The sequence below is a fragment of the Trifolium pratense genome, linkage group LG1 (assembly GCF_020283565.1).
Source record: "Trifolium pratense cultivar HEN17-A07 linkage group LG1, ARS_RC_1.1, whole genome shotgun sequence".
Taxonomy (NCBI): Eukaryota; Viridiplantae; Streptophyta; class Magnoliopsida; order Fabales; family Fabaceae; genus Trifolium; species Trifolium pratense.
The window spans coordinates 39,967,819-39,990,101 of record NC_060059.1 but is presented as its reverse complement, the minus strand read 5'-3'; the positions used below and the strand labels follow the sequence as shown (position 1 = coordinate 39,990,101).

General features: G+C 33.4%; 2 protein-coding genes across 2 annotated transcripts; both read right to left on the bottom strand.

The window, feature by feature from the left end:
* Positions 1 to 7,448: 7,448 nt before the first annotated feature.
* LOC123917195 (endo-1,4-beta-xylanase 1-like) lies at positions 7,449 to 15,743 on the bottom strand. Its single transcript, XM_045968859.1, has 7 exons — positions 14,188 to 15,743; positions 11,463 to 11,830; positions 11,217 to 11,373; positions 10,656 to 11,014; positions 10,235 to 10,406; positions 9,232 to 9,768; positions 7,449 to 8,998 (listed from the first exon to the last, which is right to left on the bottom strand). Exons 1-7 carry the CDS (start codon positions 14,233 to 14,235, stop codon positions 7,883 to 7,885), a joined length of 2,757 nt encoding a protein of 918 aa, XP_045824815.1. The 5' UTR covers positions 14,236 to 15,743; the 3' UTR covers positions 7,449 to 7,882.
* A 480-nt stretch (positions 15,744 to 16,223) lies between these two features.
* On the bottom strand, positions 16,224 to 22,068 carry LOC123917187 (endo-1,4-beta-xylanase 1-like). The gene is made up of 7 exons (XM_045968849.1): positions 21,275 to 22,068; positions 19,856 to 20,223; positions 19,610 to 19,766; positions 19,051 to 19,406; positions 18,623 to 18,800; positions 17,642 to 18,178; positions 16,224 to 17,504 (listed from the first exon to the last, which is right to left on the bottom strand). The coding sequence occupies exons 1-7, from the start codon at positions 21,335 to 21,337 to the stop codon at positions 16,389 to 16,391; spliced, it is 2,775 nt and encodes a 924-aa protein (XP_045824805.1). The 5' UTR covers positions 21,338 to 22,068; the 3' UTR covers positions 16,224 to 16,388.
* Between the last annotated feature and the right edge of the window lie 215 nt (positions 22,069 to 22,283).

The window sequence follows — 22,283 nt, the reverse complement described above, 5'->3', positions numbered from 1 at the left end:
ACCGAATCCACCTACTACTATCTGCAAGAAACCAATTTGTGGACCTTTGAACCTATTTTACAGATTAATCCCGACCCATTTTGAGTTTTTTTATTTCGATTTTAACGAATTGGATCGATTTTCGGGTCCTTATCCAACCCTAAGAATGGTTATGAAAGTAAAAATAAAACATCCCTTCGATTCAAGCATGATATTTTCTATTATAAGAAAACTTCCAAAGAGTTTAAAGTGGAAAGTTTAATTCTTAAGCTTAATGAACATTTTTGAGGATGTTTTAATTAAATGAGGCCTAAGGTCCCAATACAAATCATATCAAACTTTAACTCCAATCTGACAAAGACCCATTTTCTGTTTGAGGAAAGCAATATCCGGCAAGGGTCACTATGAGACCATGTGGAGAGTGGGTTCCATTAAATGGTGCAACTTAAGAAGAGAGAAGAGAACCTTCAAGCAGAGATGGGATGGAATGGAATACGACTTCCCAAACAAATATGGCCAATCATAGCCTTCTTATATTCATATTTTATTTTAAGTTTAAATATAATTTCAACTACCAACAACAAGTTGATCTAAATAACAAGAAATTAATGGTGCGTTTGATCTGCTAAAAAATAAGGGACTGAACAATTTTTTTTAGTTACTATATCAATTGTGATGACGTTCGGTTCATTAGTTACTTTAAGATGTAAAAATTTACACAACATTTTTTTGCTACATGGTTTCACCACTCTGCAGATTTGCTAGGTAGTGCATGTAATGTGTGCGTATTCGCTTCAGTTTTAGTTAGATCATTTTTGTTGTATTTGCATTATTTGTACATCTGTTTGGGTTGAATATGTGGTTTGACTTTCAACACAAATTTATGGGTTTAGAAAAACATGATTTTTAGGTTTAGAGAAACAAGAAGAAAAATATATTTTTGGGTTCAATTTCATTTTTTTGGATTTGATCCATTTATGCATTCTCTCTAAGTGAATAACTGAACATCATCTTTGACACAACATCCTCATTTACTACGTCACACACTATTACGTCAGCCTCCATTTATCATATATATATATATATATATATATATATATATATATATATATATATATATATATATGCATTTTTTAACTGACTTTGGCGCTATATAGAACAAAACAAAAAAATTGATCATCCAAGGACTGTTTTAAGAAAAGAAAAAAAATACAAACAGGAACTTACATGAACAAATTAGATATTTAAGGTTAAAATTTATTATGGTGTAATTTGTTTTGTTATATGACACATGTACGGTTACTTTTTCCAGTGAATACCCACGGGCTGATAAACATAATTTTATATTCCAAGATAAATAAATAGATAGTATGATTTGAATATCATTGTATATAATATGTAATGTTCTTTAACTGATTATAGAAAAAAAACATATATATTGGTAAAAAAAATGTATAAATACTAGTAGTATTTTTCTCTTTTGATATTCGTCACTAATTTAATCTGATTTGGGGATCAATTCTGATATTAAGTAGTTTCAATTTCATCCTAATCGCAGTTGTGACGGATCGAATCATGATCCACTAATCACTATAGTATATTGAATGTTGATTTTATATTGATCATAAAAATAAGGATGATGTTAACACGTGCTTTTAACAATATATGTTAAAATCTTAAAATAGAAATTTTTGTCTAAAAAATTATCAATTCAATTATTTTTTGACACGACTCTAAAAAGAAAACCTTTTTTCTTTACTTCTCTAAAATATATAAAACCTTATATACATTTATTTACTGATTTACATATATTAATCATTCTAGGCATTGTAGTGATTGACCACCATTGTACGTGATGGATGGAGTGTCTTATATTGATCACAAAATAAAAACAAAACCTTATTTATTTATTTATTTACATATATTCATTTTAGTCATTAATCACTATAGTACATAGTTAGTGGAAGGCTGTCAAATTGATGTGAGTGGGTGTCTGATAGTGTCTTCTTCTCTATCTGGATCTGACCCATCTCACTATTGGATTTGATGGCTACTTAATTAATAATAATTCTTTTCTTGTTAATTATTAATTAAATAAAAAAAAACTCCATTCATTTTGCCATTCTATTTGGAACCTCAAACTAGGCTCTAGGGATGGCAGAAAAACCCAAACCCGTGAGACCCACCCGAACCCAAACCCAAGTCAACGGGCGAAACACGAATTGACTGAGTTTGGGTTTGGGTTTGGGTGACACCCGAAAATATGGGTGTGGGTTTGGTATCACTCAAACTCACACCCGAAACCCATACACCCACCCGAAACATGTTAAAATTACCTAAATACCCCCACATATATATATAAGTGTAAAAGTAAAATTAGGTTTTTCACAAACCACAAACCAAAATTATGTTTGAATTTTGCTTGAAAGTTGGAATAACTTAATTTTAGTTTAGTTGTAATTTAATTTCTTGAAAGACTATTTTGTAATTTTAAATTCCCTTGTAATTTTAAACCTATGTTTTTGCTAAGTGATTGACAATATGTTTAAATTCCATTGTTTTTGCTTAAATTTACCTTGTTTTGCTTAAATTTGCAAAGTAGTACAAAATGTGTTGTGGGTTTGGGTTTGGGTGTAAAAAACCCGAACCCAATGGGTGTGGGCGTGGGTGTGATTTTGCCACCCGAACAGATTTGGGTTTGGGTTTGGGTGTTGATTTCGGATGTAGGTTTGGTATCACTCAAACCCGCACCCGTGGGCGCCCATTGCCATCCCTACTAGGCTCTTCATTTCCTTTTCACATTTTCACTCACATTTTCACGAAGGTTTTAAACAGAGCCAAGAAAATGAGACTTCTAATATTTTAATCAATAATGTAACGGATCACGGGATTAGCATTTCTTTTTCTTTGACAAAACTGTATTAGTATTTTGTTTTAACTAACTGATAAATACTCCCTAAAATTTTAAATTTCGTAAAATATTCTCTAAAATTTGGAAATAGATAAATACTCTCTGAAATTATAAAAAATCAATCAAATTATCCCCTGACGTGGACTCTGACTAGTAGTGCCAGAAGGAAATTTGATTGACTTTTTATAATTTCAAGAGGGTATTTGCCTATTTCCAAATTTCAGGGAGATATTTGTCGAATTTTAAAATTTCAGAGAATATTTGACAGTTTACTCTATTTTCTTTTGTGCAAACTTTCTGATTTTTTTAAAATTTATTTTAGTAGTTTGAAGTTTGACCCCAAAATTTAAAAAAATGATAAAAATAATTATTTTAACTAAATTCAATTTTTTAATAATTTATTTTTAAAAGAGTTTATTAACCACTTAAATATAAATTAAAATTAGTATTTAGTTGCGTGATTATTGTGAGTTTTATACTAACATTTTTTATATGAGAAAATAAGACATACATGTACCGATAGTATAAAATATTTTTACATTGTCATTGTCATTCAATAGTAATACTAATCATATATTTTGTCAAATCATTCTATTACGCCCAACTTTTATACTTTTATGTAGGGGTGGATAAAAAACTAAGGCCCGTCCGAACCCAACAAAACCTGCCTAAAAATTAGAGATTTGAGCGGTTTATAATGGATTGCGGGTTAGCTGGTTGAAAAATTCGGTTTAGACATAGTTGATACGGGCATGTCCGGGTAGAAGGAACTGGATCGACAGTGCCCGAAACTCGCCCGCATGAGTCAATCAAAACGCCGAATCTAAGCTCTTCTCACGTCTCCTCTTCACACTTTCTCACTTCACCTCAAACCCACATAGACTGAAACAAATCATGAAACATTTTGAAACTCAAAACTTATCATTTTTCATCTTGTTTGTCTAACTTCGTTGAAATCAAATGTTATATTTTTAATTTTATTTGAGATTTTAATTATTTTCTTACTTTTTATGTCGATTTAGGATTTTTAAAACTTTCCGTTTGTGTTTGTTTCATGATTCTCTCATCTCTGGTTGTATACTTTGTGGATCTAAACTCCAAAATTTGGGTTTGTTATTGTTTTTTTTTTTTTTTTTACGTCTAACCGCTTCAAACCGCCCAACAACTCGCTTAAACCGCAGATCCGAATCCGTGAAAACCGTTCTTCATTTTTCGGGTGGATTGGGCCTTACTTTTTGACTCTGCGATTTAGACCGGGTGACAACTTTGGGCCCGGACCAGCCCATACCCGCCGACTGTCCACCCCTACTTTTATGTATGATGTGGAGGAATAGTTAATTTTTTGGCTTAAATATGCAATCAGTCCTTGCAATTTTATCAACTTTTAGTATTAGTCCCTATACTTTATTTTGTTTGGTTTAGATTTTTAGGCTATGTGACACTCCGTTAATATCTACAATTTTTTTAAGGTTTGAATAACAGAAGGATTAAAAACAAACTTATTTCAAACTGTAGGGATCTAAAACAAACAAAATAAAGTATAGGAACTAATATCAAAAGTTGATGAAATTGCAGAGACTGATTGTATATTTAAGCCTAATTTTTATTAAGCACTTTTATACTTTTATTTTATGTATGATATGGAGGAATAGTTAATTTTTATTAAGCATTCATATAAAAATATTTTACACTAGGTCCATTAAACTCATTTTATATTACTGTAATATTATAGATAGGGTACATGCAATAAATGCTTGACTATGGTCGTGTACGTAATCTGAATGATCTGGACTTTAGTATATTATTCTCTAGTTCTAGCTTGTTAGATCTCTTTCAATATGTTTAATTTTTATTATTAGAGTTGGGTGATTCTAAGAGGTCAAGAAAATGAAAATCAATCATCAATCATTCTCTCCTAAGTATAAAATAATCACTAAATATACCAAATCCATGCTTCATTAATTTTCATCACCAACTTCACTTCACTTCAATGGTTCTTTCTTGGGTGACCTATAAACATATTTTTTTTTGCTTTTGATTCCCCTTCCGGCAAACATGTTACTTTGGGATGGAGGGTTGTTCTCTTCAAAAAATTTATTGCATTCGTAGTCACTTAAAATAAAAACATCCAACATATAAAAATAATTTATTTGTTAGTTTAACTGATGAAAATATCGAAATTGTTAGGTTGAATATCTTGACCGAGGTTCAGGAACTCTAACTCTCTTACTTATGTGTGTGAGTTAATAATAACTATGTCATTTCATCTTCTATTTCATCTAGCTACAAAAAAAAATTCATTTGTTCCTATTAATATTATAAGAATATTTAAAAGATTAAAAATAATCAAATAAATGGATCATTGGACAAAAAATAACACTTAAAGAATAGCTGATCGAATAAGCAAATGACTTTTGGTTAGATATTATAGAAAGAAATGGAATATATGCGACAAGAAGAAAAAACAAAAATTGTAGGGGTCAGCAACAAATGTGATATGGGAAAGAGAGACAAAACAAAGAACCAAAACTTTATTCACAGTTTTCATATGTGTACCAAAAGTAATATCATTTTAGATAGAATATGTAGAGATTTTTAAGTTTGATGATTAGATTGATTCTTTAAGTTTTTTCTTTTTTCTGCATTTAAAAAAAAAAATATAATATGTTACCCAAAAAAATGAAAAAAGTATAATTTTTTAATTGATCATTTATGGTAAATTATATTTGCACTACAGTCCTTTTAAGAATTTCAATTAAAAAACACATGTGATATTTTAAAATGGAGATAATTCACATAGATATATCATATTTTTTTATTTTTTTTGACTAATAGATATGTCATATTTGTTTAGTTCCTTTTCTCCCTATATTTTTTCATTTAAATCTAAATTTATAAATCCAAAAACTATAGAATCAGAGTACCTAATTGTTCACAACAATCTCTATGGTACAAATGATTAAACAAAAGTTGCTAAACAATGCAAAATAACATAGCTTAAAACCTAAATATATGCATGAGAAGAACATTGTATTATACATGTAGGAGTCAGAATTTAAATCTAAGTATATCCTATTTATTTACATTAAAGATGAAATTTTTAATCACTATTATTTAAAAAAAGAAAAAAAAAACACTAAATGCCCTCAATCACTCATCACCTTAAAGAAAAAAAAAACACTAAATGCCCTCAATCACATTTCATCATCACCTTACACTACTCAATCACCTGCACATATTTTTTTTCTTCTTAAGTGTGTAACCTAAATTTAAAATAGGTGAACCGGAGCGGTCATCGAACCGGCGAGTTCATCGGTTCAAGGTTCAATTGGTCAGATCGGATTCAATCGGGGCTGAACCGTTTTTAATTAAATATATATATTTTAATTAATATATAAATAAATTAAAAATACATGAATAATTGCTCAAAATTTCAAAATTTCACACATTAAAAAGATAAAATATCACAAGTCAAAATAAAATAAAATTTATAATTCAAACCAAATGAAAAACAGATGAAAAACAAAAATCTTTCCTATTCGTACGACGTCGTTGTTTTGTTTCAGATTTTTTTTTTAAAAAAAAAGTTAAAACTACGTCGTCTTGCGCTATTTTTTTTTTTTTTTAAAAAAATCGGCAAAACCGCTTGAACCGTCCCGGCCAGTTCGTCCCGGTTCGATCCCGGTTCACGCATTTTTTTGCCGATCGATTTCCTATCCGTTTTTTGCTCAAAACCGAACCGTTTTCATGACCGGTTCACAGTCCAACCGGTCCAATCGGGCGGTCCGGTTTTAATAACCTTGCTAATATGTAAGGGTGTGGGTGTGGGTGTGTGGTTAAAAAGTATGGAGTTTTACAAACCAGACTTAAATTTAACAAAATGTGTTAGAGGTATCATCACATTTAATATTTGTCACCTTCAAATAGATTATCTTCAGTAGAGAGTCTATGAGAAATAAAATAAATACAACATGTAGAGGTAAATTTATCATTTCCTTTGAAGCTTTCTTTGTTTAACTTTTCCTGTTAAAAATGTCATAAACTTCAATAATTGTTATTCTCCCCCGTGTTTCTCACATAGACAAAATATACTAATAAAAGATTTCTTCGAGTGATAATTGGGGGATTTTAATCAATACCGAGGAGGGGTAAAGAGCAATTACCACAAGATGCTTTATCTCCCGATCCCCGTGATTCCTTTATACCCCCAATATTTCAATTTTGTCCTTGTAAAAAAATTCGGTTCGCAGAAACCGCAATTTTTCTAGTGCAAATTCAGAGTAAATTTCGGTTTTTAGAAACCGAAATTTGTTTTCAAGGCAAAGAAAAACTTCAGTTTCTACAAACCGAATTTTTTTCAAGGATAAAATTGGAAATTCATGAGATATAAAAGAAACACGGGATCGGGAGAGAAAACATCTTACCACAAACCTTTTATGTGCAAAATTAGTCAGGTAGATAATATTAGCCCACTTATGTGGTACAAGCCCAAATGATTGATCCATGAAGTAAAATTTGCTCTTTTGCAAAAAAAAATATCTTTTTGGTGCTGAGCTTCTTTTTTTTTGTCTGTGGATAAACATTACCATGTAAAATACCAATTAGAATACCAACAACAAGAAGTAATCAAGTTTGTCAAAACATAAAAATTAATCAAGTGGGTGTGCTCAAATGTAATTAATGAAAGAAAAACCATTTTAGAGAACACAAGTTCTTGCGGAAACAATCCTTAGCACCAAGCCACCAACAAGTAAATATCTATGATCTATCACTTTGGCAATTAAATATTTACCTTTATTTAATATTTAATTTAATTGCCAAAGTGCTAATTAAAATGACGCAGAAACAAAACCATATTTATGTAATAGTAGCATGCAGAAGCAGGACACAGTAGAGACAACAATACATACAGTATACATCGCCATTGTGTTTCATCAAATCCAATGATAAAAAAAAGTCACATTATTTTTTTCAAAGCGATATACTATTTGCTTATAAATTAATAGGTACAACCAATGAATTGTCGCCTTTATAAAGCACAAATGACTTGGCAATTTTCTTCGATGGTGTAACAATTTCCACATCATAAGTTCCATAAAAACCTTTAAATTTGAAATGACCTTCCTCATCGACATGACCATGAGTATGCGATAGCCACTCTTGTTTTAAAGCTAGAAACCTTTTTCCAGCTTCATTAATGTCACCTTCAGCATTCACCAAATGTGCATTTTCCCTACACATAAGCAACTCCCAAAATCCCCATAACATTATCCCTTCAACAGCAGGGTGAGCATAAGCTTCTCTGAGCATAACTTCAAGATCATCAGCTCTCACATGTTCATTCATCGAAGACACATCAAGTTCTGTAAACCATATAGGTAAACCAAAAACACCTAATTTATCAAGCGAAGAATGAACAATAGGCCCAATTGGACTATTTATATGACCTTGAATTCCAATTCCACCAACGGGTGCATCTTGTTTTAGCAAATCCAGAATGTGTTGAATGTATTTCTCAGGACATGATGTTGTGTCGCATCCATCTTCAATATGATAATCATTCACAAATAATGTAGCAGACGAGTCCAGTTGGTGTGCAGTCTTGAACATGTTTGCCCTTATATCTTTGCCTAACCTATCTTGGTAAAATGAACCATGCAGCATTTCATTGTTAACATCATAGTGATTGAACTTACCCTTGTAGCGAGTCAGAAGACCGGTTAAACGGTTTTGAACAGCCGTCATCAAATCTTTTTTATTCAGTGACTTAATCCATTGCTGAACACTTTTATCCATTTCCCAGAAGATGCAATGCCCACGAGTTTGGATATTGTACTTTTGACACAGGCTTAAAAGATCATCAGCATCCTTGTAATTCAATATCCCTTTTTGTGGCTCAGTCACTTCCCACGTCAACTCATTTCTAAATACAGCCCAATTGAAGTGTTTCACAAGGAAGTTAACAAAATCTTCATTGTCAATGTTTGATCTGCTGATGCATGTTCCAATCTGGAAATCGTTCCGTGTTTGTGTAACGTTCACTGTGGTGTTAGGGTAGCTGCTAGAGTCTAGCCCAGAGAATTTTAGTGTAACTTCACGCTTCCGAATCTGCAGTTCCAGAAAAATTGATATATAAACTAAAATTCATATATTGACATATATAAACAATATAAATCATAACATATCCTATCAATGAAGAATGAATATAATAAAACTTATTGAACATTTCATTCTGAAATATAAACTTCTGTAGCATAATTTTTCTTCCACGAAACATTCTATTTCATTCATAATAAAAATTGAGCTTTTAATAATTATATGTAAAATAGAATAAAACTCACCTTGTCTGTTTGCGTCTTCAAATATGTAAACCTTGCCTGCCTATCAACAGGGAAAATCTGAAGTCCAGCAACCATCAAGTCGATACCTGAAGCAGGACCTTGAATGTAAACCGTAACCTTTGACGGCTGCTTCTCAATTCTGAATGACCCATTAAGGTCATGCCACCTATTATCTGAAACCTCGGTTTGTCCTCCATTGATCCACTGGTTGTCAGCACTAATGGCAACATTCACATTCTGTTGCCTATTTGAACCAGAACCAATCCGGACCCAAGCAGATACTTGGTAAGTCACAAATAGCTTCAATTTCTCAGTGATCACCTGAGCAGGACCATTCCAAGTTTGTGCTCTATTCGTTACAAGTAAGTAGTGACCACTTAGGGTTTCGTGACGTCCAAGAGAGTCTCTTGCTATAGGTGGAACTATAAGAGGCGATTCAGTTTTAACAGTTAAAGTACAATCGCCTAGGGTAAACCATCCACTGGTGTCATCTAACAGATTGCTGTTCTCAATTATATTGACTCCAAAAGCAACATTCTGCATAATCAAATCAAATTGTTAGGTGCCTGAAAAGCATACAAAATCAACGGTGCAACCAAAGTTTCCTAAGGATCTGTTTCAATTGACTTAGTTGAACTTTATCTACTGGCATAAGCACTTGTGATATTGTTTGAGAGAGCTTATGACATGTCCATAAGTTGTTTTCAGCTTATTTCCATAAGCTCTCCAGGATAGCTTATGAAAACAACTTATATGAAAATAGTTTGACTTTTATTGTATTTTTTCTTATAGAAATAGCTTCCACATAAGCATATATATATGATAAGAGCTTATGCTATAAGAGCTTAATTACACTGTTTATCAAACAGGGCCTAAGGCAGCAGCTTATTTCTTAACCAATGCTTGTGCAAAACAAAAAACTTAAGATATAACAATCATCAATAATAATAAAATACATAGGTAATTTTACTAATGTAATTTACAGAAAATGTCGAACATATACGTTAAGTGGTGTTGAAGGAGTTGCTTTAGCAGCATGTTTTACAACCAAAGTATTGACAAGAATGTCTGTTCCAGGTGGAGGGCCCTCTAAATAAAGGACCACTTTTGATGATGAACCATTTAGAAGGAATTTCCCCTGCAGCGTCACCCAATCTGTATCTGTTGCCTGCACACTTAAGAACACACCAGTTCTGTTTAGCAACTACTATAAATGTTAAGAAACGTTTTTTATTATCACTAACCAATAAAATTCATGGATGAATCATTGCTTAAGCAAGTTTGTTTTCCGCTTATCAAGTTTCAAGAATGAAAAACAGAAAAATCATGGCTGAATCATATACTTGATTGACAGTATAAAAAATCTTTATATTGACATTGTATATATGAATTAAATACATAGCAAGAATAATTTAAAGACTAACTTTGCAATGCCTATATACTGCTCTCGGAGATCTGGTGTTTGAACCCACAAAGTAGCCTTTACATCAGCACTAGTGACATTGTTGCCATATATCCGAACTAAAGCAGTCATCTCATAGGCCAACTTGCGCTGCACGCGTCCAGTTATCTCCTGCTGAATTCCATTCCAGGCTTGTGTTCGTTCTGCTGCGCTTGCAAAGAATTTTCCAAACTTTGGGACAATTTTACCATTTGCCATGGAATCAGTCAACACAATCTTGCAGGATCTTCCAAACCAATTATTCAGGGCATCCTCAAATTGAGGGTTTATTATGATGTTTTCATCTTCAGTAGAAACACATCCTTCTGTGTGTGTGGCCTTCTGAAATAAGAGGAAACAGTACACAAGTTAGTGTGTTATTAAAACATAAAGATGTCACAAAACAATTAAAGAGTGAAACCATCATAGGCTCATTGCAAGTTCAATTTAACCATTATTGAAGTAATAAAGACTTTGACAATGTGTAGAATTGCATAAAGAAAAATAACAATATTTGAAATGCATAATTTTATTCATGATATACTTTGTTATTTGGACTGGAACAATTGATCACTACTGATTTTATAAGCAAGTCAACTCCAGGAGCAGGTCCTTCCAAATAAAATACAGCCCGATTCGGGACAGTAGACAGCGAAAATGTTGCTTCCAACTTTTCCCAGCTACCCTTTACAACTGAAGTTCTGTAGGAAATAATAGTAAACATGTAAGGGCATTTTTCTCAAATTCTTTAAAACAAGTAAATGTAATGAAATTGCAACTTCTTTTATACCTTCCGATGAACAAATATTGTGTAGCTGAATCATCATATTCTAGTTTCAGTGTAGCTTTTACTTCAGCAGATTCCTGTGAAGGGCCAGATACTCCAACAAAAGCTGAAACCGTGTAAGTGAAACCAATGGAAATTCTGTCCGTTATATCTTGCCCAAGACCTTGCCAGCATTCGTTTCGTTCGGTGATAACAGTATAATTTTGATCCGAGTCCATTGAAATTCCACCTTGATCACCGGCACTGGCCGAAATCACGTAGCCATTGCAGCAATTGAGATACCAATAGTTCAGGCCATCAGAGAAGTCGTGATTCATCAAAATATTAGAAGCATTGCTCCAACTTGCACTAGAGATTCTTTCTGCCATTATCTGTCAAACAAAACAATATTATAAAAACAATGCTGCTAAATACTAAGAAGAAACTATTGCCTCAAATGACACAACTTGTGACGTGTTTGCAAGTGTTTGAGACCTATATAGAACCGATAGTTCAGATTGAAGGCGCATCTGGTGTTTGACAATAACAAATGTGTCAATGTGTCAGTGTCACTGTTGTGTCTGGTGTCTGTGCTTCATACATTAACACATTTGGAAGAACTCTCCCATTTGTGCTATTCCATAAATAGGACAGCAAAAAGGGTAGGAATTCAACACTCATACTGATACTGATCAGTGTGCATCAGATTTTATATTTTTGCTGAATATTTATTACCATACGTACAATGATACAAATCACTTAAACTAGTGTCTCATTTATTATATGTTATTTCTGCCATCTTAATCAGTTGCAGCATTGGTCCCTTCTATTTTACTACCATCTTAATTTTTTAATATTGTTCAATCTAACAAGCCTTTTTACAAACAAATTAGCTGCAACCAGTAACCATAGGTACATACACTTCTCAGCAAAAACTAAAAATCTACATTGAAGCTTAAAACATTTATCTAATAGGCTTTGATCTCTTATTCCATCCACTAATAAGACCAGGGATTTAATAATGGGTTTTAAGAACAGGTCTACTATTGCAACATTGGGTTTTTTATATCTTCGTAACCCTAATGTGACTGCCATTGAGGTTGCATCAACCACATTTATTTAACCAATCTTTTAAAAACCACATCAAATCGGCTAAACCTAGGCATCAACCACGTTTATGTAATTGATCTTTTAAAAACCGAACATCAAATCCGCTAAACCTAGTCATGAACCACATTTATTTAACCAATCTTCTAAAAAACCACATCAAATCTGCTAAGCCTAGGCATCAACCACATTTATGTAAACAATCTTTTGAAATCCGGACATCAAATCGACTAAACCTAGACATGAACCACATTTATGTAACCAATCTTTTAAAAAACCGAGCATCAAATCGGCTAAACCTAGGCATCAACCACATTTATGTAAACGATCTTTTGAAAATCGAACATCAAATCGGCTAAACCTAGTCATGAACCACATTTATTTAATCGATCTTTTAAAAAACCAAATATCAAATCGGCTAAACCTAGGCATCAACCACGTTTATGTAAACGATCTTTTGAAAACTGAACATCAAATCGGCTAAACCTAGTCATGAACCACATTTATTTAACCAATCTTTTAAAAACCGAACATCAAATTGGCGAAACCTTGTCGTCAACCACATTTATGTAACCAATCTTTTTAAAAACCAAACATCAAATCGGCTAAACCTAGGCACCAAGCACATTTATTTAACCAATCTTTTAAAAACCAAACCGAACATCAATTCGGAGAAACCTCCGGATCATTGTTCAACTACTTTAAACTGTTCAAACAAGGACAAAACTGCGATCAAATAATCAAAATCATGGATAAATAAAGTAAAATAACTGACGAAGGTAAGGTACCTCAGAATCAGAGTGAGATTTATTGTGACACTTTGAGAGACAGCATGTGAAGAAACTCTTCATGATTATATATACACTCTCAGTAACCTAGGAGATTTGAGAGTGAAACCTAAGGAAAATTGAGAAACCAACCAGCAAAGTTCCTTCTGAATCATATTTATAATCTAAATATTGGGATTAATTAATTTTATGATTAATTAGTATTAAAAACTTTATGATTTCTGCTTTTTCTTGTGTTTTTTTTTTGGGTTGTGGTTTTTTCTTTGGCTTACAGATTAGTAAGCTTGAATTAGAAAAAAAGGCTAAGTAAAGATCAAAAAGGTAAAGGTGGGGGAGGATTCATTTTGTGTGAGACTTTGATTGCAAGATTTTGTAGTGTTAGGTTAAGATGAATTTTCTATCCGTAAGTAAATAGCTTATTGGCATTTGAAAAATATACTGCACTACACTACATACACCTTCAATTTCCTACGTATTGGAATTGAATTCAAATAAGATATGTTAGAACAATGAGAGTAAAACTACTGCAAGAACACACTCTTGACACTTGAACACTTTCACAAATTTCGATGGAAAAAGAAATCGGAATGGTGAAAGATTTTCGGCTGTTGTTCGGTCAAATCCCTTTTGGGGGCTTAGTCACCCTTGATATGGATCCAAGACATGCCCCTCCCTCCCCCTGGATTCAAAAGTAGAAGTTTTGCACTGAGAAAAAAAAATTGACTTTTAAAAAATTGAATGCACATCTTGTAAGATAAATGTTATTGAATTAGAATTCTCCAATATTTTTAACCACTTCCTGAATGTCATACAAAAAATATAAACAATGTATTGGTAAATTTTATTCTACTCACAGTTATTTGTGTCGTCAAATCCCTGTCATATATATTTCGGAGGTACATCACCGCCGCCGCAAAATGCAGTTACCATATTTCGCTTTCTAGATCCTTGCACAACTTTGTCTGTCGTAAGGGAGACCAAGAGTAATCAAAACCTTGAAAAGAAGAAATGAAATGAAAAAATCAGGTTGCCCGAGGAAGACATCCAAAATAATGGCATCACCATTTATGCTAGTATAAAAGCTTGCGAGCAAAGGTAGAAATCAATCTAACCATAGCCAACAACGCCCCAAACAAAAAAGGTCTCCATTCCGAGGCTTCTTAATAGATCTTTGGTGGCAAAATTAGATTATCTACTTTGAACTTTGAAATGAAAGGCTATATATATTAATATATATGTTGGGAGTAAAGTCACTACTATTAACATCTCATAAAATTTGTCAAAAAAAAAAAAGAAAACTCATAAAACTTCTAATTCTATAGAGGTCAGTGTAAAAGAACATATATCATACTATAGTATAGAGGTCAGGAAACCTCTAATTCTCTAAATGGCACATATAACATACACACCTCAGATTAGAATAGCTACTTCCAAGTTACTTCACACTAGCAGGTTATATACCTAGAGCAGTAACAAATAATGATGCTGTGCATAGTGAAAATTGTTTCGTTTCACTCTAGTATTCCTTCACTTCCAAATCTCAAAACTTTCAAGCCAGAAATCTCTATACTGATTCCCCTGTTTTAATTCCCACCACAATCCTCTAAAACAGATTAAATCAACTGAAATTCTATAACACTTAAACAAAGCAAGTATCCTAGAAAATTCAACTTCCTCTAAAATACTGTCAGCAAATTCCATATTTGCACTCTCAATTTTGTAGTAATAATCAAGAACACCCTGGGAATTCTGAACTATCAGTAACAGGGTCTGCTAAATAGGACTCAATTAAACATAACAAAATAAGATTACATTGACATCTTAATATAGATTATAAACACCTTAATACCCCTTAATACAGGCTTAAGCACACAAACACAACTTATATAGGCACCTTAATACCCCTTATACAACACACAATCATTAAATCCCCCATCTTGTGCTTAATGTTCATATTTGGCATCTTTTATTAGTTGGTTAATACCACAAATAAGAAACTACATCTTACTCCAATGCAAAAAGCATAAGTAATGCCCCTACTAGAAGTCAGAACACAATTTCAAATAGTATACCTACAATATACCCGTATCTGCAAATACAAATCAGAATAAACAATCAAAGCAGAAAAATAGCATACCTGCAGCATATTGTAGCTTAATATCTTAATGCTTTGGAGAAACATCAAGGAAGTTTACTTACACCTCATCATGAGGCTTTCTGTTGGCCAGAACATGAGGTTGAGAGGCTTACATACCTCATCTTGTATTCTTAAGAATTGAACAATTTTTCCTGTTGTAATCAAGTCTTTCCATCTCTGCCAAAACAATTATTATATGGAACACATTACAGATTGGACCTCCAATCTATCTTTGACATAATTGAACTTTTGATGCCATAACAAAAACAGTTTATCTAGCTGGCATAAAGTAAGAATTGGTTAATTATCCAACATGCATATGGTGATGTGTTAGCCAAGGTAGTTTAGAGTACAACATATCATATTGAATTGCAAATTACATTTCTAGTTACGAAAAATTAAGGTGTCTTAACTATTTGAAGTTTTACTTACTCATGCAACTGAGCATATAGAAGAAGCTAACCACTAGATACTATGCTTGAGATATGGGGTTATAGGCTCCTGAAGTATATCACTATTTGAAAATATATGTAACTATATATTACTAGTCTTAGTTAGGTAATTCATTTATCTTGATTGGTGCTATGAAGTATATGAGGATGGGAGCACATGTTCTTGATAATAGACAGCCTCATTTTGGTCATAGTTATCCCACCTTGGGAGAGAACCTGCATTAATCATGTCAATCATAACTTAAATTGGAAACAATTCTTAGCACCAACAAGTAAATAACTATAACTTTGTTAATAAGAATGACGCATAAACAAAACCATTTTATTTATTTGCCAATAGTAGCATGCAGAACACAGTATAGACAACAGTCGAGACAACATTACAGTATACAACACCACTGCGTTTCATCAAATACAATGATAAAAAGAAATTCACACATTAATTCTTTCATAGTAATATACTTTCTTATAAATCAATAGATACCACCATTGGAGAGTCGCCTTTATCAAGCACAAATGTCTTAGCAATTTTCTTTGATGGTGTCACAACTTCCACATTATAAGTTCCATAAAACCCTCTGAAATTGAAATGACCTTGCTCATCAACATGACCATGACTATGAGATAGCCACTCTTGTTTCAAAGCTAGAAACCTTTTTCCAGCTTCATTAATGTCACCTTCTGCATTCACCAAATGTGCACTGTCTCTACTCATAAACAACTCCCAAAATCCCCACAACATTATCCCTTCAATAGCAGGGTGAGCCAAAGCTTCTCTAAGCATAACTTCAAGATCATCAGCTCGCACATATTCATTCATAGAAGATACATCAAGTTCCGTAAACCATATAGGTAAACCAAGAATACCTAATTTATCAAGCGAAGAACAAACAACAGGCCCAATTGGACTATTTATGTGACCTTGAATTCCAATTCCACCAACTGGTGCACCTTGTTCTTGCAAATCAAGGATGTGTTGAATGTATTTATCTGGACATGATCTTGTGTCGCATCCATCTTCAATATGATAATCATTCACAAACAACGTAGCAGACGAGTCTAGTTGGTTTGCAGTCTTGAACATGTTTGCCCTTATATCTTTGCCTAACCTATCTTGGTAAAATGAACCATGCAGCATTTCATTGTTAACATCATAGTGATTGAACTTACCCTTGTAGCGAGTCAGAAGACCGGTTAAACGGTTTTGAACAGCCGTCATCAAATCATTTTTATTCAGTGACTTAATCCATTGCTGAACAGTTTCTTCCACTTCCCAGAAGATGCAATGTCCACGAGTTTGGATCTTGTACTTTTGACACAGGCTTAAAAGATCATCAGCATCCTTATAATTAAAATTCCCTTGTTGTGGCTCAGTCCAATACCACTTCAACTCATTTCCAAATACAGCCCAGTTGAAGTGTTTCACAAGGAAGTTAACAAAATCTTCATTGTCAATGTTTGATCTACTGATGCATGTTCCAATCGGGAAATCGTTCTGTGTTTGTCTAACTTGCACCATGGTGTTAAGGTAGCTGCTAGAGTCCAGCCCAGAAAATTTCAGTACAACATCACGTTTACGAATCTGCAGTTCCGAAAAAAACTGATATATAAACTAAAATTCATATATATAAACAATATAAATCATCATTATGTTTAACTAATAATAAAAATTGCGCTTTATAATAATTATATGTAAAATAGAATAAAACTAGTTTTCACCTTGTCTGTTTGTATCTTCAAATATCTAAACCTTGCATGTCTATCAACAGGGAAAATCTGAAGTCCAGCAACCATCAAGTCCACACCAGAAGCAGGACCTTGAATATAAACCATAACCTTTGATGGTTGTTTCTCAATTCTGAATGATCCACCAATTTCATGCCACCTGTCATCTGAAATTTCGGTTTGTCCTCCATTGATCCACTGGTTGTCAGCACCAATGGCAACATTCACATTCTGAGGCCCATTTGAACCAGAACCAATCCTAACCCAAGCAGATACTTGGTAAGTCAAAAATAGCTTCAATTTCTCAGTGATCACCTGAGCAGGACCATTCCAAGTTTGTGCTCTATTTGTTACAAGTATGTAGCGACCACTTAGGAGTTCGTGACGTCCAAGAGAATCTCTTGCCATAGGTGGAATTATATGAGGGGAACCAGTTTTAACAGTTAAAGTACAATTGCCAAGGGGAAACCATCCTTTGGTGGCATCAGACAGATTGCTGTTCTCAATTATATTGACGCCAAAAGCAACATTCTGCAAAATAAAATCAATCGTTAGGTGCTTGAAAAGCAAACAAAATCAACGGTGCAACCAAAGTTTGTTAAGGGTCTGTTTGAATTGACTTAGTTGAACTTTATCTATCGGCATAAGCACTTGTGAGACTGTTTGAGAGAGCTTATGACGTGTCCATAAGTTGTTTTCAGCTTATTTCCATAAGCTCTCCAGGATAGCTTATGAAAACAACATATATGATAAGAGCTTAATTACACTGTTTATCAAACAGGGCCTAAGGCAACAGCTTAGTTCTTAACCAGTGCTTGTGAAAAACAAAAAAAATTAAGCAATAACAAACACCAATAATAATAAAGTAGATACATATGTGAATATAGAGGTTCCACTATACTTCACAGTGCTTGTTGACCACTTAAAACAATCTTGACATTAACTTTACTAAGTAATTTACAGAAAATGCTGTACCTTTACGTCTATTGGTGTCGAAGGAATTGCTTTATCAGCATGTTTTACAGCCAAAGTATTGACAAGAATGTCCGTTCCAGGTGGAGGGCCTTCTAAATAAAGGACCACTTTTGATGAGGAACCATTTAGAAGGAATTTTCCCTGCAGCGTCACCCAATCTGTTTCTGTTGCCTGCACACTTAAGAATACACCAGTTTTGTTCAGCAACTACTACAAATGTTAAGTTCATGGATGAATCATTCCTTAAGCCAGTTTTTTTTCCTTCTCCATTTATCAAGTTTCAAGAATAATAAATAGAAAAATCATATGCCTTAGGAGTCGATCGCATATTCATGGCTGAATCATATAGTTGATTGACAGTATGAAAAATCTTTATGTTGGCATTGTATATGCATTAAATTCATAGCAAGAATAATTTAAAGACTAACTTTGCAATGCCTATATACTGCTCCCGGAGATCTGGTGTTTGAACCCACAAAGTAGCCCGTATATCAGCACTTGTGACATTGTTGCCATATATCCGAACTAAAGCAGTGAGCTCATAGGCCAACTTGCGCTTCACACGTCCAGTTATCTCCTGCTGGATTCCATTCCAGGCTTGTGTTCGTTCTGCTGCGCACGCAAAGACTGTTCCAGACTTTGGGACAATTTTCCCATCTGCCATGGAATCATTCAACACAATCTTGCAGGCTCTTCCCGACCAATTATTCAGGCCATCCTCAAATTGAGGGTTTATAATGATATTTTCATCTTCAGTAGAAACACATCCTTCTGTGCTTGTGGCCTTTTGAAATAAGAAGAAAAGTTACACAAGTTAGTGTGTTATAAAAATATAAAGATATCACAAAACAATTAAAGAGTGAAACCATCATAGGCTCATTGCAAGTTCAATTTAACAATTATAGAAGTAATAAAGACTTTGCCAATGTGTAGAATTGCATAAAGAAATAACAGTAATTGAAATGCATAATTTTATTCATGATATACTTTGTTTTTTGGACTGGAACAATTGATCACTATTGATTTTATAAACAAGTCAACTCCAGGAGCAGGTCCTTCCAAATAAAATACAACCCGTTTCGGTATAGTAGACAGCGAAAATGTTCCTTCCAACTTTTCCCAGCTACCCTTTATAACTGAAGTTCTGTAGAAAATAATAGTAAACATGTAAGGGAATTTTTCTCAAATTCTTTGAAACAAGTAAATGTAATGAAATTGCAACTTGTTTTATACCTTCCGATGAACAAATATTGTGTAGCTGAATCATCATATTCTAGTTTCAGTGTAGCTTTTACTTCAGCAGATTCCTGAGAAGGGCCAGATACTCCAACAAAAGCCGAAACCCTGTAAATGGAACCAATGGAAATTCTCTCTGTGACATCTTGCTCGAGACCTTGCCAGCATTCGTTTCGTTTGGTGATAACAGCATAATTTTGATCCGAGTCCATCAAAATTCCACCTTGATCACCTGCACCACCCGAAATTACGTAGCCATCGCAGCAATTGAGATACCAATAGTTCAGACCATCAGAGAAGTCATGATTCATCAAAATATTATAAGCATTGCTCCAACTTTCACTAGAGATTCTTTCTGCCATTATCTGTCAAACAAAACAATATCATAAAAACAATGCCTGCTAAATACTAAGAAGAAACAATTGCCTCAAATGACACAACTTGTGACGTGTTTGCAAGTGTTTAAGACCTATATAGCATTGCGTCAAAAAAAAAAAAAAGACCTATATAGAACCGATAGTTCCGATTGAAGGTGCGACTGGTGTTTGACAATAACACATGTGCTTACATTCGATAACTTTTATTTTCTAAAATTGTCACGTGTGTCAGTGTCACTGTTGTGTTTGGTGTTTGTCTGTGCTTCATACATTAACACATTTGGAAGAACTCTCCCATTTGTGCTATTCCATAAATAGGAGTATAGGACAGCAAAAAGGGTAGGAACTCAACACTCATACTGTTCAGTGTACATCAGATTTTATCTTTTGCTAAATATTTGTTACCATATGATTCAAATTACTCAAACTAATGTCTCATTTACTATATGCTATTTCTATCATCTTAATTGGGTATAGCATTGGTCCCTGCTATTTTGCTACCATCTTAATTTATAAATATTGTTCAATTTAACAAGCATTTCAACAAACAAATTAGCTGCAACAATTAACCATAGGTACATGCGACATACACTTCTCAGCAAAAAGTAAAAATCTGCATTGAAGCTTAGAACATCTATCTAATAGGCTTGATCTCTTCTTCCATCCATTAATGAGTCCAAGGATTCCATAAAGGGTTTTCAGAACAGGTCTACAACCAAGTATTAAGGTTTTTTATATCTTTGTAACCCTAATGCCGACTCTGATCGAGGTAGCATCAACCAGATTTATTTAACCAATCTTTTAAAAATCAAACATCAAATCGGCTAAACCTAGGCATCAACCATATTTATTGAACCGATCTTTAAAAACTAAACATCAAATCGGCTAAACCTAGCATCAATCACATTCATTTAACCGGTCTTTTAAAAATCAAACCGAACATCAAATCGGATAAACCCCCCGTATCAATATTCAACTACTTTAAACCGTTCAAACCAAGACAAATAAAGAATATAACTTTAGGAAGTAAGTAAGGTACCTCAGAATCAGAGTGAGATTTCTTGTGACACTTTGAGAGACAACTTGTGAAGAACCTCTTCATGATTATATATACACTCTCAGTAACCTAGGAGATTTGAGAGTGAAGCCTAAGGAAAATTGAGAAACCAACCAGCAAAGTTCCTTCCGAATCGTATTCATAATCTAAATATTGGGATTAATTAATTTTATAATTAATTAATATTCAAAACTTTAGGATTTCTGATTTTTCTTGTGTTACTTTTTTGGGTTGTGATTTTTGCTTTGGCTTGCAGATTAGTAATGCGTGAATTAGAAAGAAAGGCTAAGTAAGGATCAAAGGTAAAGGAATGGTACTTTGGTTAACTTAATTTAATTAATTAATTAACTTTGAAAATTTGGGAAGATTCATTTTGTGTGAAACTTTGAATGCAAGATTTTGAAATGTTAGGTGAAAGATGACTTTTCTGTCCATTCGTAAATAGCTTAATGGAATTTGAAGAATACACTACACTACATGCACCTTCAATTTACTACGTATTGGAATTGAATTTAAGAGACTTTAGAACAGTGCAAGAAGAATTTCAACAAAAAATTCCAAAATAAGCAACCTACTGCAAAGATCACAGTATCACACACTCTTGACTTGAGACTTGAGCGCTTTCACAAATTACGATGAAAAAAGAAATCAGAATAGTGAAAGGTTTTGAATTGGATTCACTTTTTCCTTTTGGGCTGTTGTTGGGTCAAATTCCTTTTGGGCTTGGTCACCGTTGAGATGGATCTTTTCTATTCATGGGCTTCATACCCCCCCCCCCCCAAGAACCCACTTACAATCCTCCGTTTTCACAAAAAAAAAAAAAAAAACCACATTGAATCCGTCTCATTCGTCAAATTACAAATATCTAAGCAAATGTTAGTATACATTTTCTCTAATCTTTGATTTCCATTGCACCATTTTTTGTCTCACACAATGATACTGTTTGGATTTTAAAATTTGAGCATGTTTTCTGTTGTTCGGATTTTAAAAT

What these genes read in the sequence shown, in the direction of transcription:
- LOC123917195 (XM_045968859.1), bottom strand. Translation starts at nt 14,235, where the DNA reads ATGTACCTCCGAAATATATATGACAGGGATTTGACGACACAAATAACT. An exon ending in CAATATTTGTTCATCGGAAG is followed by an intron (nt 11,374 to 11,462) that starts GTATAAAAGAAG and finishes TATTTCCTACAG; the next exon opens with AACTTCAGTTGTAAAGGGTA. An exon ending in CTCCTTCAACACCACTTAAC is followed by an intron (nt 9,769 to 10,234) that starts GTATATGTTCGA and finishes TTGATTATGCAG; the next exon opens with AATGTTGCTTTTGGAGTCAA.
- LOC123917187 (XM_045968849.1), bottom strand. Translation starts at nt 21,337, where the DNA reads ATGAAGAGGTTCTTCACAAGTTGTCTCTCAAAGTGTCACAAGAAATCT. An exon ending in AATCTCACTCTGATTCTGAG is followed by an intron (nt 20,224 to 21,274) that starts GTACCTTACTTA and finishes TTTGTTTGACAG; the next exon opens with ATAATGGCAGAAAGAATCTC. An exon ending in TGAAGATACAAACAGACAAG is followed by an intron (nt 17,505 to 17,641) that starts GTGAAAACTAGT and finishes TCGGAACTGCAG; the next exon opens with ATTCGTAAACGTGATGTTGT.